The following is a 17,992-nucleotide window of genomic DNA, read 5'->3' on the forward strand; positions in this document are numbered from 1 at the left end:
TCCCGCCATCAATAACCCTCTGTCATTTTACGAACTCCTACTGATTTAATAGCTTCATTCGAGCGGGGAAGGATATTAGATAGTAATGTATCCGTTCGTTTAGAGGGATCTTAGCCCACATCAATTTTTCTGTTGGGGTAAAGGTGTAGCTTAGTGGTTATGTGCCTGCTCGACAAGCCGTCGGTCTGGGTTCGATTCCCCATATGTGTACTAAATGTAAAGCCAATGTCTTGTGTATACCGCCGTTATATTTCTGGGCTATTGCTTACAAACGGGGGTGGTCGGGTAGCCAAGTGGTCAAAGCGTTCGCTCGTCACGCCAAAGATCCGGGTTCGATTCCCGACATGGGTACAATGTGTGAAGCCCATTTTGGGTGTCCCCCGCCGTGATATTGCTGGATTATTGCTTAAAGCGGCGTAAAACCATACTCACTCACTCCGCTTACCAACGGCGTAAAAATATACCCGGTCTCATTCAGGTAAACCTGACGTATTTTCTTCTGTGGTAGAACGCCCAGGAACTATCCACGAAAACAGTCCAAACGAAACTGTAGTAAATGTCTTGTTTAGGGTTAATCAAAGTTACCCGAAATGTGAACCTGAGATACGAAATGTTATAGCATGTCACACCTTCACGTGGGATGTTATAACATTTCACACCTTCACGTGGGTCAATGTCACCTGTAAGCCTATCATATCCCGTCTCTCCTTCTGTAGTTTCACGCCATGTCTGCACCAAAGTATCAGAAACACATGATGACACAGCCGAGGAATAACGTGGCTGTAAGAAGATTCTAAGAATGTACACGACCATGAACAGCAATAGCATGGGAACACCATTCTGTAGAAGTTCCCTCTCAATGTAGAGAGCAAGCCCACCTCACTAACTCAACCACGATGTTCTGGAATCAAATTGTCTAGACTAACCACAACCATCGCCAGCTGTTCTATTCCAGTACATTCCTGTAGTGTCTGTTTAACAACCCGCACACAGACACGCAACTGTACATAAACATACACACATGCACACACATGCGGACGCACACACACACACACACACATACACACACGCGCGCGCGCACGCACAAACACACACGCGCATATACATGCATATACGCACGCACGCGCGCACACACACGCATATACATGCACATACGCACACACACACAAACACACGCATATAGATGCATATACGCACGCACGCACGCACATACACACACACACACACGCATATACATGCATATACGCACGCGCACACACACACACACACACACACACACACACACACGCATATACATGCATATACGCACGCGCGCACACACACACACACACACACACACACATATATATATATATACGCACGCACCTAGTTATTCCTATTACGTTTTAGTCCTGGCATGGCCTCCCCTTCTCTTAAACTCAGTGAATCATCCCTCCCTCGAACTAATGGAGGCTACTTTTCATGAAATCTTCCTGAATTACCATAGGATAAAATCATGGATAAAGCTAGCCTCAGACAAATATGAGACTCAGACATTTCTGCCAAGGTAATGTCAGAACACAAACATTTCCTTTAATCCTACGTTCCACTTTCCTAAAATCTATTCTCTATAGATGACACTGTCCAAACATACATCCTGCTTCGAACCACACAAATACATATTTCCTTTGAACGATTCGACTTTCATAACTTCCAGGCGCCGCTGGGAGTTTAGAGTCGACCAGCTAACAAGTGTCTTCCGCATATTCATTTAGTTTATCGGATGTAGATTGTGGCTTCGGGGTTAGAACAATTGCTTTCATAAATGAGCTTACACTACGCTGTCTACGAGCACTGCTGCTATCATACAGCATTACCATTGCAACCCATGGAAAAACAAGGATTTATTTTGAAACATGGAGATGAGGTTATTTTGATGAGGACCATACTTAAGTGTTTAGTTTTAGTATAAGCCGATGAAGTTTTATCTAATCATGTATACTCGTCTTCCAGATAATTTTGGAAGGCACATTATAAACATGAGAGTTTTTACTGGTTTCTAGTTATATGCTATATGTCTTCAGGGCCCGGTGCTAAATGCCATAACCTTTGGTGGAAAAATTCAATTATACAAAAGTGTTTTTTAAGCAAAGCAACTATGATTTGTTTTCTCTTATTTCAAATTTTCATTTTAACCAATTTGTAAATTGCATGTAAGATATTTTGTTTCACGCTATATCCCAGGGGATTTAAATGGTTCTTAGTAAGACAGGTTCTGAACCTATCTTTACGCTCAAACCATTCGACCGACTAACACAAAGTCGACACATGGAAAACCTGTAAAAACTGTATAGTTGCAGTGAATGTTTTCAAATAATTCCACAAACGTGTCTAGTTTGCTCTCATGTTATCATGTGCGAAAGGTTTTTCTTTTTGAATGGGAGGTGTTTCGTCTATGTATATTTTATCATTTAATGCTTTTCATACAATTCCAAATAAACCCTACATGAAGATAGATTTGTGTGCTTTAGAGTCTGTAACATATAACTTATACCCGAAGTGTTCCCGAAGGTGCAATGGGAAAGAATGCACTTGAGTTGATTTTGTCTTGGAAAGCTTACCCTCGACCCTCAGTAAAACATTATGGCGAATGCTCCTTGTCTTTGAGCTGATTTGACACTCATAGACACCCGCGTCCTCCAGGGACACGTTCCGGATATGGAGGTTCCACTCCAGGGAGAGTTTCTCATGATTTACAAAGAGACGTTTATCCCGGAAATACGTTGTGGTTCCGATAGTCAGAGGGTTTGGGTCAGAAGAACGACGCCAAACTACCTGCAATGAAAAAAATACACATTTCAAAATACCGGCGACGAGCTAAGTTGTAATGAGTTTATTTATCATTATATCACATCTAATTATTGCTATCATAGCGAGTTCGTCTGAACAGGAAGTTTTCACATTCCATCCTAGTTCCCAAGGATGCCATCTGTATTGCCATGGAGCTAGGTTGACCGAATGCATTTGAGTGACGTAAAGTCAAATCGTTAAATACGAACCCTGTACATATGTTGAATGCTAGAGAGGAAACTTACTCAACATCTTTTTGTCCTTCCCACATGTTTCACATTTAGAATGTAAACACGGATATTGGTGGTATTTGGAACCCGCGTGAACCACTTTCAACAGATTTGTGCGAGGCACCAAGAATGCATGTCATTCTAAAACATATCTAAGTAGTGCACCTCGTTAGACCGTGGACGAAAAGATCTCAGGCAGATTGGAACCACTGAAACGACTCTACGGCACGACACTATGGGTTCCTGTCAGTAAGATGATACAGGAATGGCTATACTGGTTGGTATATCCACTCGTATAATTGTACTGTGATACAAGATACAAATCACGTTTTACGAGAAAGGAAATACGACATTCAATGACCTCCAAACGTGTAAGCGTTAAGCTGGGAATACTAGTACATGACAGCAGGTCCCGTTTGTAACCATGGATCTCAATTATACCTACTTTACATTTTGGCAATAGTTTTCCAATCTTTCATTTGTGACGTCTAAATTTACCGCGTTTAATATCCCCTCTTATGAATAAAATATAATCTATTTATATGTAATTTGGGGTTATAGAAGAAAAGAGGAAATGAAATTCACGCCTTTCGGTGTCCATCACATGACAGAGAAATCCCCGGCGATGACTTACATTACTTTTTAAAATTATATATCTATTTTTGAAATCAACTCAATGTGATATTATAGCTCGTAAACCGAATGCACATCAAGCGACAATTGCCGTTCCTTTGAGAAAAATGTGTGACAATTCATCATTCTTGTAAATCACTGACTATTTAAAGTGTCCCTTGGAAGTCTCAGCTCGACAGTGCTACCCACTGTTAGGCTTGGTTAAACACCTACAATGTACACCAGACCACAAACCTCGACACAAATGGCTTCAATACCTCATCCATTATTTATTCATATTCCGCTAAATATTTGATCAAAAAGACCAAAGCAAGCCTGACCATGGCTTTAATAATCCTTTGAAGCATATAGTGGTTTTGTCAGATGTAATTAATGTTTTGATTGATGTAGTATGCTTCGTTCCCATGAGCTCACAACACAGGATTAAGTTGTCAATAAACTTGTGAAGTTCTTAACGTGAGACGATGTATGTCTACAGAACCAGCTGATAACATGTGGGATGAACATTTGGACATCTGTAGTCTAAGGTTGAGACACAAGTGGTCATCGTGGCATCATGTCAACCAGGAACCAGACAGAACAAAGGAATAATCTGTCGTCATGGTGGGGCTTAACCGTATTAGACGATGTGTTCACTTAACTACAGGACAGAGGTACGTGGGTGTGACTTTCTCTACAAACCACCGCCATATGTAGAGGTATGTCGCCGTCAAGCACATGAATACAAGGTTTCAATATTTTCATATTCATTCAAATATATCGTCTCTGTTGACATGAAACACTATGAAATACAAACTGATTATGAAACTGATGACGCTGGGAGATTTTATTCAGATACATGCATGGAAGGTTTCTATCCACGTAATGTCTGCAAGGGTGGCCCATCAGGGTCAGGTGACGGGATACGCTGGGAAGTTCGAACCCAAGTTTCGCCCAGACTATGATCCTTGTTTGTTTATTGATGTGTTAGTTGTTTAACGACGCAATCAGCAATATTCCAGCCATATGACGGCGGTCAGCAAATAATCAACTCTGGACCAGACATTCCAGTGATTGACATCATAAGCATCGAGCTACGCTATTGCGATACGACATGTGTCAATCAAGTCAGCAAGCCTGAGCACCCGATCTGTCGCCTCTTACGCAATGAAGAGTTGCTGAAGACCAATTATGACTTGGATCTTCACGGGATACTCTGACCTTTGATGAAACAGCATCATTACTGTAAGTGGGTTTTCCAATATTGTGACACGTCTTGGACCTGTGGCACGTTTAGATGTCCTCATACATAAAGCTGACACGCCATGATATAACTTTAGTACGGTTCGAAGTGATGGTGAAGAATCAGCACCACTCACCATGGAAATAGATTCGTCAATATCTCTTTATCTGTGTAGACTTTGTGTGACAGTTGCCACAAAATCTCACTATCGTACATGGCTTAAATTTACAGCTAACAGAATTGATTCCGGTCTTTCCTGCCAGGTGAATCAACTTTCCCATTATGTCGAGCAATATTCAAGCAGTTCCAGTCTTTGGTGTCTACATTTCAAAACTACTGAGTTACAGTCGAGCATGCTCTTCCTACCAAGATTTCAAAGAGTATCATTCGATTCAAAACGTTCTATGGCAAACATATGGAGGACTTGTCCAAATTTTACGCATCAGTGACAAAAATTATGTCCGATGCAATTCCCTATTTTGACTTGTACCACATGTTATTGTGTTTTGGGTGAACAATCGGATTGCCTTTGTATGTGTTTGTGACTGGTGTCATAGGTAGGGCAGGATGCACCCTACCCCCCACCCACACCCCGCACCCACACCCACACCCACACCCACACCCCCGACCCCACTCTTCTCGCGAACACCCGGTATCGTCACTATTTGATAATGATTCACAGACGCAAGCTCGGAATCGTGCAGTGGACTCTCCCCTTAACAGAGATTTCTTATGAATATGGAAAGTGGCGTGTCGCTTGGAATTGGACATTAACCACTTTGGTTCAACCCACGACTATGGACAGACACATCAAGTGTCGTTACCAGGGCGAATCTAGGATTCAAACCAAAGACCATAGCAATAACTAGCACCTGGAGCGATTGGGACACTAGAGCCTACCGAAACATTGGAAACATTAGTATTCAGTATTACCCTTCTGAAGATGAGGACATAGCAATAACTAGCACCTGGAGCGATTGGGACACTAGAGCCCACCGAAACATTGGAAACATGAGTATTCAGTATTACCCTTCTGAAGATGAGGAATACAAGACACTTTGAATGCCAGTGAGGCAGAGCAGCTGAAGGTTCCATCTTTACAATGTTGTTCCAAGGTGGCACATGGCACACCAAGGTGGCACATGGCACACAATGAAATCAATGATTTCAAACAATAACATTCGCGGTTCATAACGATAAGAAAACCCAAAATAGGAGACCGTTAACCACACGTGTGCCATTAGGTTGTTCAAGTAGAAATAAAAATTAGAAGTAATTATTCACAAGAATCAATCAATAACTTGTAAAACAATTCAAACTTCTTGGTCCCCAGAACGCCAACCCGAGGGCAGTAGTTAACACACGAAAGCCAGAGGATGTCTGGTATGCGTTTTAGAAAGATACATACAATGCATCGTTAAATGGATCGTTGGAATTGCTTTCTAGAGAGAATGATAAAACCTTAACCTCAACCCTGCCGCCTTGTGTCCTAGAGTGGAGGACGAGATACACTATGACGCGGTACGCTGGATAATTGAGACTTACGACAGATATTTCTTACAAGGAAAATACCAAAGAAAATCTGCTTCTATTTAAATTAGAGACAGGATACGACGTTTTTGTTCTTTCCGTGAATTGTTGGGTTTGATTATTCTTTGAAGTATACTCAGGTTATAAATTGCTGTCATGGTTTAGAGGGGAGATACTCATTAGAGGCTGAGGGGCGTTAAAGGAAGAGAGAATTGTTCTAGATAATGACTAGAACCAGGCGAAAACTACACCTTGTTTTTAACAAAAGAGATGAATTAAATACGCAGCCAAAACGTTGCAGTCGTGTGGAATTCCATTCTTGACACTTTTATTGAAATATATACGAGTCTTAAGGAGTATTGGAAACAACAATGTGACGATTATCGTCACATACAAGTGTCATTCTTTTATCGCATCTACGAATGTTATAAACATTTAGATACACTTGTCACTTTGTGATTTAACGGAATAGAAAGTAAGGACAAACTACTTTGTTAAACATTTATTATGCCTGATGGAAATAACGCACATTTTCTAATGGTTTGGACAAATTACAAGCAGTATTTTTCGTTTCTCTATCTATGCAACATGTGAGGTTTAACGTCGAGTTTAAGATTCTTGCACTTACGTTGTATATAGCATTGTATTCACACGTACGCGTGTGTGTGTGCGTGTGCGCGCGTGCGTGCGTGCGTGCGTGCGTGCGTGCGTGTTGCGCGTGAGCCCGGACAAGTGTCCGTTTTATAGTTGTATAGTGCTATGAATACCCTACTCAGACACAGTATGCTGACTCGGTACCGACCAGTCCTTGTTTAAACCCATTAACGGAGTGGCCGGCAACATGACAACAAGTACCATCTTTTAACGTATGACGCTGCCGGGGATCGAACCAACGACCTTCCGCTACCTGGGCAGACGCTTTATCCACTAGACCTCGGTATTGGTCCAATGTACCATGTGAGTAGTGCTAATAATGAACTAAGGAATGAATTTCCAGACACAGCTCAATTCGAGGGAATAGCGCTGGACATGACAAATTAATACGGGGCGGTAAGGTAGACTAGTGGTTAAAGCGCTTGTTCGTTACGCCTGAAAAAACATAGAAAGTTACTCTCACGTAAATCGATCATTCAGAGGAACCTGACATGAGGCTAAATATCTGTTACATTTTGGAAGCAAACAGTAACCAGCTTTTCTAAATATCCGCACATCTGTTTAGCCACAATTTGAGAATATTGAAAGCAGAGAACCACCCACTAAGAAGACATCTGAAGGCACAAGATGGTTCCACTATCTCAATAACCTGTCGCCAAACTGCTTCAGTATTCACCACTGGCGGCACTCTGCTAAGAGAAGCCGAGCAGGTCTGCCATTAAGTTCCTGCATGTATGTTATTATCCGGTATATTGTATGATTCCTAGCGTTGAAATTCATCCAGGTCCTCCTGGTTGTATCCCAGCCCCAAGCGGTCACGGCAGCAAGAGTGATCAAGTGCAAAGTAAAGGTGACAGCAACAATTTTCTTTTCTTCCTCGTAAATGAAACCTTTGGCGACTACAACTGCCCATTTACATAATTGGACAGTGCAGTGAAAGCTGGGTTTTTTAAAGTGTCAGCGGGTAGTGTTTTGTTATCGATTATCCACAGGTGGGTTTAGAGGCATGTTGTTTCCCTCGCTACTCTTTATTTGCAGCACTCAGCAAAAACCCGATGAAGCCATAACCTTCCTCAGCATGGTTGTGTTTTTTGGCTGGTTTGGGAATGTTTGTTGTTATTTCTGAGTGTTTTATGTTTTCTGTGTGCTTGTTTTATTGATGAGTTTTCTTAAAATGTGTTTCCTTGAGTTTGTTTTTGATTTTGGTTCGCTTTCGCCAACACCTGATGTCATCACTGAGTTTCAGTGATCCATTCATCTAATCTGCATCACTATTTCACCCGATGGGGTGATCATCCTCGGGCGTTGATGTCATGTATTCTATTTTTAAATACCAAACCTGTGATTTAAACTTTTGAACGCCTCGTGATATGCAAAAAATGATAATGGCTATTGATGGGTTCATTGGTTTACAGGCCAGATTCATTCGAGTATTATACGTTTTATAAAGACCACTGCGATGCGGCGTGTCGGGTACGTTGGTAAGTAGTAAGAGTTGTCATTTTACAGTCCAAAGCTTTACAAGCCTTTTCAAAGGTTACCTTACACTCTGTTACACAGCATATTTCACAGCATCTGTGGCAAGTTGAAACTGCAGACTCTTCATCATTGCCAAATATATGTTTAGTTGATGGAATCCAGGGAAGGAGATGTGCGATGGAGGAGCCGCAAAGACTGTTAGGAGCTTTTAAGATCCAAACATTGTGAAGGCTCTTTAATTATGTCTATGAAACCTTTATGATTCCTCCTGAAATATGAGGCCTGTCAAACGTCTTCGTGCCAAGTAATAAGTCGGTCACATAGTAAAGCATGTATTCATATGTACCTTTCAGTGATATTGATTTTAATAATAAGAGCGACAAAAGCCTTTCCATATTTATAACAAATCTCTGAAAAAGAAGGAGCCTATTGTACGGTTCCGACCATATGATAAACATGTGTTAATGAATCATTATCAAATTGTCATGATACAAGATGCTCGCAATAATGTTAGCATACCCTGCCCCGTCCGTGGCACCCGTCACAAATACCTGCAAAGACAAGTCCATGGTTCACATGAAATATGGTACAAGTCAAAACAGGGAATTGTATCGGACATCATTTTTGTCATTGATGCTTCAAATTTGGAAATGTCCTCCAAATGTCTACCATAAAACTTTATGAAAGCTTTGTTTTTGTTTACACATTGGATGTTTTAACCTTGATCAAACAACTTCAGCAAGAGTTGTATGACACTCTTTGAAATCTTGGTAGAAAGAGCATGCTCGAGGGTATCTCAAAAGTTGCGAAATGTCGACACCTTAGGCTGGAGCTGCAGGAATATTGCTCGACTTAAAGGGAAAGTGGACTATTGGAAAGCTGCAGTCATCTTATCATACAGGATTGTTGAGAGTGTTTTGTCACTCAGAATCTTTATTCACAGACCTAAATAGGAAACCGATGCAACCATACATTTTACTTTACTAATTTGTGTATTATAATTGGTACTGAGAAGCGAAAGACGATTTATGAAACAGTTCATGAAATATATAAAACATACATTTATCAATATGAGGCAATAATCTAGATAAAGATAGTTTTAATGTTAGTGCCTTGACACCGAGTGATCTTAAAAGCTTAAAATGACCCTTGCAAATTATACTTATTGTCATAATGTCAAGCCGAAGTATATTTCATACAACATTCAATTGATATTTTGGATTATACAGCCATGTCAAATTCCTAAAACTCTTTATCATCAACAACTGGCTCCAAAAACCATAATTCTTAATACAATCAAAGAAGGACGTTTTTAGTTTTACAAAAATCAGTACACGCACTATCGTGTCACTGGATTGATCTATCACTGAAATGTCTGATCGATTGTTGAAAGGCCGAAGTTATATGCCCTAATATATCGGCACCCTGCCTGTCTCGAACTATGCATGAGTCGATGTAAGTTTTTATAGCAGTATGTAATGTTGATAATAATTTCTTCAGATTGGATTAAATTCAAACACTTTCATCTCGCTCACATTCTTTGCCACCAAAAAACTGCCATGCTCTGTCGTATTGCACCCTTACATACAGAGTTTAGATAATCCCTAGGCAGTCTGAAACTGTGAACTGAATAATTCCCAGTGGGTAGGCCGTTGTAGTTTCAACTTAAAAGATAAAGTCAACACCCGATCGTTTATGATTCAGGGATTACCCTGTGTGACGCCGTAATTTGAAGCACACCCTCAAGCAGCTTTGACGTAACATTCAATCAAAAACATGTTTTTCCAGTTTTTGACATTTCGTTCGTCTTGCTCTGGTACGAGTGAGCTCATACGTTAAAACTGAAACCAATAGCTGACATATTTCCCTTTTGGATACAATCTTGTTTCCATCAAATGTTTACGACCGTAAAATTTTCACACCGTTCCCGTATTTTGTGAACTTAACAAACTCGCTTTAAGTCAGCCTGTGTCTGTGTGCTTACTTCATGAACTTCTCGAACAAACACAGAACTCTGTAGTAATGATCAGTCCTACTTAGGCTACATACACTGCAAAAGCAAAGCCCTCATCTGAACCACACAACAGCTCGTTTTTGTCATTACGTCATTAAGAAAGGCCGGTTATCTGTCGGACGGTGAGGGTAAGTATGTGTACAGTCTATTTGCAGGAACGATTCCTCACAGTGTTTGTTTCAGCCTCAAAATAACTCTATCAGCCGTATGTATAATACTCTAGAGTTCAAGAAAGCAGTACACAGAAGAAATTGCCGGTTCGTGTTGCCGTACTAAAAAGTCAAAGATGAAAGTTTTTCTTCTTTTTTTCTTAAATAAACCCGATTTTCGAAATTCTCAAGCGAGTAGATTATTTCAATTCTTAGGAAGATATCTTTTGCTGAATGTTAAGCCTGTGATAAACGATCGATGACTACACTTATTGACCACTAACATTTTACAAAGTTTTGTTTCTTGTCGAATGCGATATGTATAAGTGTTTAAAGATCATTTCAAATGTCATACACGATCCCTTAGGCTAATACGGTAATAAATGTACAATAATGAAACAGCGGAACTCTGTCAGGCCGGACACTGTTATTGTGGACACCATATCTCCGGGATGGTTTAAGCTAGAAACAAACATCACCACGAACTCCATTTCACTTCTTATGTTTTGGTGTAAAGACATTTTTAGCGTAACTATCGGCCACCTTGTAACGTCATAATATTGTTAATACCCTAACATTATATTGAAAAATATGATGGAGTGTTTCGTCGCAATCTTTATCTGAAAATGTGCGTTTATATAAAACAGATCAGTGATGCAAGTGTAACAATGATGAAGTGTCTGATACAGTTCATCCTTATGATAAAGAAGATTCCGTGTCAGTGTGGAGAGGCTGTCATGACTCTATATTCCATGAAATATCCTCTTTCACTTTAGTGTGTTCTTTAATCTTTTAAATGCAAACAGAAATTAGGATCTCCTCGCAATTTCTCAAAATTGCCTGACACATTACGGGGTCTGTATGCTTAAAATATCCACACTATTGCTCCATAAGAAGGAAGTGCAGAATTAAAATATCTTAACGAAGTGAGCTGTTTATGGTAAAAAGTTGAAAGTAATTTGAAGATGGTGTATGGCATTTTGTAACATTATAAAAATTGTAGCGTTTTCAAGAAACAAGACGCTGCCGTTGGTTGAATTCTTTTTCAGAATAGATTTCATCATGGAAATGATTGTACAACCTGCACCAGGGCTGACGGGCAGCTCCACAGGAAGCATCCAAATGTTTCTATTCAATGGTGATGTTTTATGAGACATGTATGGCATCGGTTTTATGGAGTCATTAAAGGATTGTCATTCTTACCGTTCGTGTGCCAATGTTTTGTATGGCGCACTGCAGCTTGGCTTCTTCTCCTTTGTTGAAAGTCACATTTGTGTCCGTCTTCAGGAACTTCGGCAAGGGTGCTAACGTCGTCAGGTCATCGCCTACAATACAAAATCAACATTTTCATATTACTCCAAAATACATATTCATATTACATATCAAAGTACATGGTAAGTCTAGACAATACAACTGTCGGTGACAGGGTCTGCTATCACATCTCCACCATGGGAACCCGGGCAAGAATGCATAAAAGCGTCACAAACTTTTCGTGGCCAGAACAAGTCTCTCCTGGAAGCAGGGTCGACTGTACGATCCCTACTACATCATGGGCATGTGTTTCTGAATCACTTTAAAACAGTCATGATACCAGGTGTTCGCGAAAAGGTGAGCGTATCCTGCCCCACCGATGGCACCCGTCATAAACACATGCAAAGGCAAGTCAATTGTTCACCTAAACATGGGAATATATGGTACCATGCCAGTCAAAATAGGTATTTGCATCGGACATCATGTTTACTATAAAACCTTTTAAAAGCTGTACAGAGGCTTTGAATGTTGCAACCTAGATTAGACAACTTTTGAGCAAACGTCGTATGGCGATCTTTGAAATTTGGTAGAAAGAGCATACTCGATTGTGAGTGAGGCACCTTTCTAACATGGTAACAGTTACACGCAGGTCAAGTGGAGTGAGGCACCTTTCTAACATGGTAACAGTTACACGCAGGTCAAGTGAAGTGAGGCACCTTTCTAACATGGTAACAGTTACACGCAGGTCAAGTGGAGTGAGGCACCTTTCTAACATGGTAACAGTTACACGCAGGTCAAGTGAAGTGAGGCACCTTTCTAACATGGTAACAGTTACACGCAGGTCAAGTGGAGTGAGGCACCTTTCTAACATGGTCACAGTTACACGCATGTCAAGTGGGATGAGGCACCTTTCTAACATGGTAACAGTTACACGCATGTCAAGTGGGATGAGGCACCTTTCTAACATGGTTACAGTTACATGCAGGTCAAGTGGAGTGAGGCACCTTTCTAACATGGTTACAGTTACACGCAGGTCACGTGAAGTGAGGCACCTTTCTAACATGGTTACAGTTACACGCAGGTCACGTGAAGTGAGGCACCTTTCTAACATAGTTACAGTTACACGCAGGTCACGTGAAGTGAGGCACCTTTCTAACATGGTTACAGTTACACGCAGGTCACGTGAAGTGAGGCACCTTTCTAACATGGTAACAGTTACACGCAGGTCAAGTGGAGTGAGGCACCTTTCTAACATGGTTACAGTTACACGCAGGTCAAGTGAAGTGAGGCACCTTTCTAACATGGTTACAGTAACACGCAGGTCAAGTGGAGTGAGGCACCTTTCTAACATGGTTACAGTTACACGCAGGTCAAGTGAAGTGAGGCACCTTTCTAACATGGTAACAGTTACACGCAGGTCAAGTGGAGTGAGGCACCATTCTAACATGGTCACAGTTACACGCAGGTCAGGTGAAGTGAGGCACCTTTCTAACATGGTAACAGTTAGAAGCAGGTTATTGCCTAGAACAAAACATATGCGTATTGTAAATTGATTGTATGTGTTACTGTGAAGCAATTGCAGAATACAAATGAACATGGTTGCAGCCTCTATCCTCGCCGTGGAGGAGACTAAACTACACAAACAGTCTAACTCACGTGCACGTAAATATGTTTGAACAGAATTGAAAGACACATATGATAAATGAAAACATTAACTTTCTCAAATTGCAGAAACAGAGTTAAAGCTATGCTAACATTTTGATATCACATAAATAAAATATAAATATAATCATATAATATAATATAATATAATCATTCCGTATTGGGTCCGTGACCAGTTTATATATATATATATATATATATATATATATATATATATATATATATATATATATATATATATATATATATATATATATACATACATAAAAGCATATAATCATTACGTTCCGCCAGCTGTGCCATCAGTATCAACATATTACGTTCTAAATTGTGCTGACACAATCTCACTATTGCTTCCGTGTCAAGGCAAATGCAGTGAGTGAGTTCAAATTTAGCATAAAGCGATCTATGCACATGTCTAAAACACAGTCGACCAAACGAAATGAAATTGGTGCTGCAGCGATGTGGAGCGAGGCGATCTGTTTGCTTGTTGCACCACGTGTTGGTGTACATTTTTATAGCAATAACAATGACACAGTGGCTAATTTCACATGCTACGGCAGCCATCTGTTTCATGTGAGTACGCGAGTGTCATTTGATAGGTGTCGCGTGTGTACATTTTTCTTGAATAAAGTTATCTTTCATGTTAGTGTGGCATATTACATATGAGTGAACATGACAAGCTCTTATGTCGAAGGGGCAGGTGGGGTAGCCTTGTGGTTAAAGCGTTGACTCGTCACGCCGAAGACCCGGTTTCGATTCCCACATGGGTACAAGATGTAAAGCCAATTACTGGTGTCCCCCGGGGCGATATTGCTGGAATATTGCTAAATGCGGCTTAAAACAATACTCACTCACTCTTATATCGAAGCTTCAACTTTTCATCAATAAGTGCTTGGTTTGGTTTAATATCGACATTAATCTCGTCATATCACGTGGGAAAGTGCCATCCCTGAGCAGGGGTAAGGTTTGAGAAAACCCGGGTCACAATCATGGAGAATATTGGTGCAAAGAAAACCGACATTTCATTTTACAGAGTTCATTGAACGATACCGACTGTATCAGGAACATGTGTTCATGAATCAGTATCAAATAGGGATGATACTAGGTGTTCCGTTGGCATCGGCCACTAACACATACAAAGGCAAGTCAATTGTTCGCCTGAAAACAACGTTCACAACCAGCGGTTCCTGTCACCATTCTGAGTGACGTGGCCTTCTGGGTCAACTTGACGCTTTCGTCGTCGAGTATCCAAGATGTGGTGTCATGTCTATCTTATATCAACTATTTAGTTTATAAGACAATGAGAGGAAAGAAGAGAGGGAAGATTGGTCGGACAACATCTCAGTTTGATAACTCCTCCAACCTCGCCTGTCCAACGCTGTATAATACTGGCACATCGTAAATACACACTAAGGATGCTGTTTCTGATGATGGAACTTCATTTGTTGCATTATCAAATATTGACCTTCCATCATTCACTTTAATATATCGATTTTGAACTCCAGCTCGTATTACCGCCGTTTTGTTACCTGTCTATACCGCACCTTCACAAAATACATGTATAATCTTACGGTTCAACCTTATACCCACGCTCGGACACTTCTGGTATGTGGTTTAGGGTACAAGCAACACAAGAAATAGTTTAAGTAACTTAATACTTTTGATATGTCTTAAATGTGATGCGGCCATCACACACGGCACTCCATAACTCCCCTGTAATGTGTATTTATCTGAACCGTAATAACGTTGCACGTTGAACATAAACTTAGGCATGTCTTCAATGCGGCTCCCGTCATAGTCCAGGAGTTTAAGTACGATTAAGTGCCTTCTGGATCTGCACATAATGTGCCAATTTTATCCTTGATGCGTCCAGAAAATCCATAACTTGACATTCACTTATGATAGATTTTGACATTTACGTTACATAATGGACATCACGTCACCACTTTCCGTGCCTTATGCTTCAGCTTTCTGCAGTTTGATTGTATTAATCGTTCCGGACACCCAGGGGTGTGTGCAATAGGCATGAGGTAATCTAATCTGTACGTAATCTTGCAAGACACTTAAATCAATACTTGGTAACGCAAAGCCAGTACATGTCTACAGTGTGCTGTATACAAGATCGGTGAAGATCATACAAAAATATATGTAATCTCTGTTTACCGAGACTTGCATTAAGTCCCCGTGTACCACCAGCCGTAGCCTTGCTCCAAGGCTTTACTGACATACAAGGCCATGGATCTGTAGTAATTCTCTCCTTCTATCAGGCAAGTCTAGATATGTGGATATAAGTCTCCAGTCTCTTGTAGGAACAATTTGTTCTTATAATTTACATAATCTAGAAATTATGATTAAAACTAATAATTATTGCCCTAGAGACTTGTGCAAGTCTACAGCAGCCGCACCAGTCTCGTCGTACATGCGAACCACTGCTCTCGGTCTCGACACGAATCCGTCACTATAAATCTCACCATTAGACACCTTGTCTTTGGCGTCAGGGCATCGTAACAATTACTTCTCATTTTCATTAAAGAAACGGAACACTTTATTAAAAGCTTCTGAAGATAGAGATAAACTTGTTTGTAGAAATAAAGTTGATGCGTTTGCAGGCTCTCCTGTCGACTGATCTAAATGAATGGTTTATTTTTCAAAGACAGCGATCAAAGAGCAGTGTTGAGGCCAAACATTCTGAACCTGAGAAAATTAGTAAATGTTCGCCCTAATGACCCCGCGGGCGAATGCACTTTGGGGTCTATTATTTTTTAATACATCTCCGCCGGGTAATGTGATTAACCTAGCCTACGATTTACCATACAGGGTCGCAGTTCTTAAATTGTGTTGAAATCAAAGAAAACGTATGCCCTGTCAATAGACAGAGTTAAAGGTGCACGGATATACCTCTTACGAAGCTTCCGAGCATTCTCTATACACCGCCATTACATCACATACACGTTAACATACTGGGATAATTACAACATGCACACAACAATATATTACAACAGTGTATGACAAGTCTTGGTAAAGGGTGGATTAGTGAGTATTTTATGAATTTATCATTAATAGTTCACAAGTAACAAACACAAATTTCTGTGAAACTTTTGTCATACTCTCATGATTGTAACGCAAGGTGCAAACAGGTTCAACAGGAAAAATTGACGTCATTATTAGTCTTTTAACAAGAAGGCGGCAAGCAGTCAGAGAGTTAGACGCCATACAGATGGGTGAGTGAGTGAGTGAGTGAGTGAGTGAGTGAGTACTCTATATAAGGCTTCACCCATTGTGTTTTTTTCTGAACTTTCAGATATCATTCAGCAGTAAAGGCTCAATAGCCTGCCGTATAATTTGTGACAAAATAATTGGTCACCTGACAATGGTGGTAAGAACTATTTAGACTTGGTTTTATATTAAAGGAACACGTGGAAGCTGGAGAGTGACCAGTGTCAACATTCTTCAACTTAGCACATTGATCAGTGTCTCTTGACATCTTGCATCTGTTCAAGATGTTGATCAATATTTTTATCGTAATTGTGAAAACCTAGTACAAATGAACAACACAAGAAATTCATCTTCAATATCACCAGAATCACAATTCTTACACATAGCAGCTATATGTGGTCGTCAATTTTCTTTACGGATATTGTTCACATTAAAGGTATGGAGAGAGATTCTAAATTACAAAATACCCTAATTGCCACTCTTTGTCATTGAACTTTGTGATGTACATTTCTTTTTCAAATGACGCTTAAATACATGTATAATGCGTTGAAAGGTTTCGTACACATATTGGTTGGTGCCAGTTTGAATATAAATATCTTCAACTCTTTGCGCAAATATACATATGAAAAGCTTTTGTCACTAACATTTTGTTCAATCCGCGAATATTTCGTACATCTAAAGCCCAGTTATGTTTACATTCATCGTCAAGTTGTTTTGATAATTTAAACATTCACCTTCATTCTGAACTTTCACTTGACATAGAAGACACATTTGTAATCACATGCATTGACACACGTGTATCACGGAGAAACTCCCTACTTATAATTGCTATGCCCCGCGTTGAATGTAATCAGTAAACACAACTACACGCCTGTTGCACAGGGGTAACGACTGCCATTGTCACTACGAAGAGCACTGAAATATCAAGAGTCACTGCCCTCAAATAGTCATCATGAGCAACGTAAGATCGTATACAAATAGGTCAATGGTGCTTTTAATAAAATCAAGATTCAAACATAACACGCGTACGTGGCTGTGGATAGGATACTGAGGTCTTTCATACAAATAACACTGGCTTCGAACCCTTCCATAAGTATAATGTATGTGTTAGAGCCGAATT

The 17,992-nt window shown here is 40.2% G+C and overlaps 1 protein-coding gene across 4 annotated transcripts in view; it reads right to left on the bottom strand.

Annotated features, from left to right (window-relative positions):
- The window catches only part of LOC139471318 (zwei Ig domain protein zig-8-like), a 122,868-nt gene that overhangs the window by 31,594 nt on the left and 73,282 nt on the right, over nt 1–17,992 (bottom strand). For all 4 annotated transcript variants that reach the window (XM_071253629.1, XM_071253647.1, XM_071253637.1 and 1 more), the window contains 2 exons: nt 11,944–12,065; nt 2,601–2,814 (listed from right to left, as the gene is read on the bottom strand). In XM_071253629.1, coding sequence (XP_071109730.1) covers nt 2,601–2,814; nt 11,944–12,065 — 336 coding nt within the window. The remainder of the gene's footprint in view (nt 1–2,600; nt 2,815–11,943; nt 12,066–17,992) is intronic.

Source organism: Haliotis cracherodii, unplaced genomic scaffold (genome assembly GCF_022045235.1).
Source record: "Haliotis cracherodii isolate W230 unplaced genomic scaffold, xgHalCrac1.p SCAF_1, whole genome shotgun sequence".
Classification (NCBI taxonomy): domain Eukaryota; kingdom Metazoa; phylum Mollusca; class Gastropoda; order Lepetellida; family Haliotidae; genus Haliotis; species Haliotis cracherodii.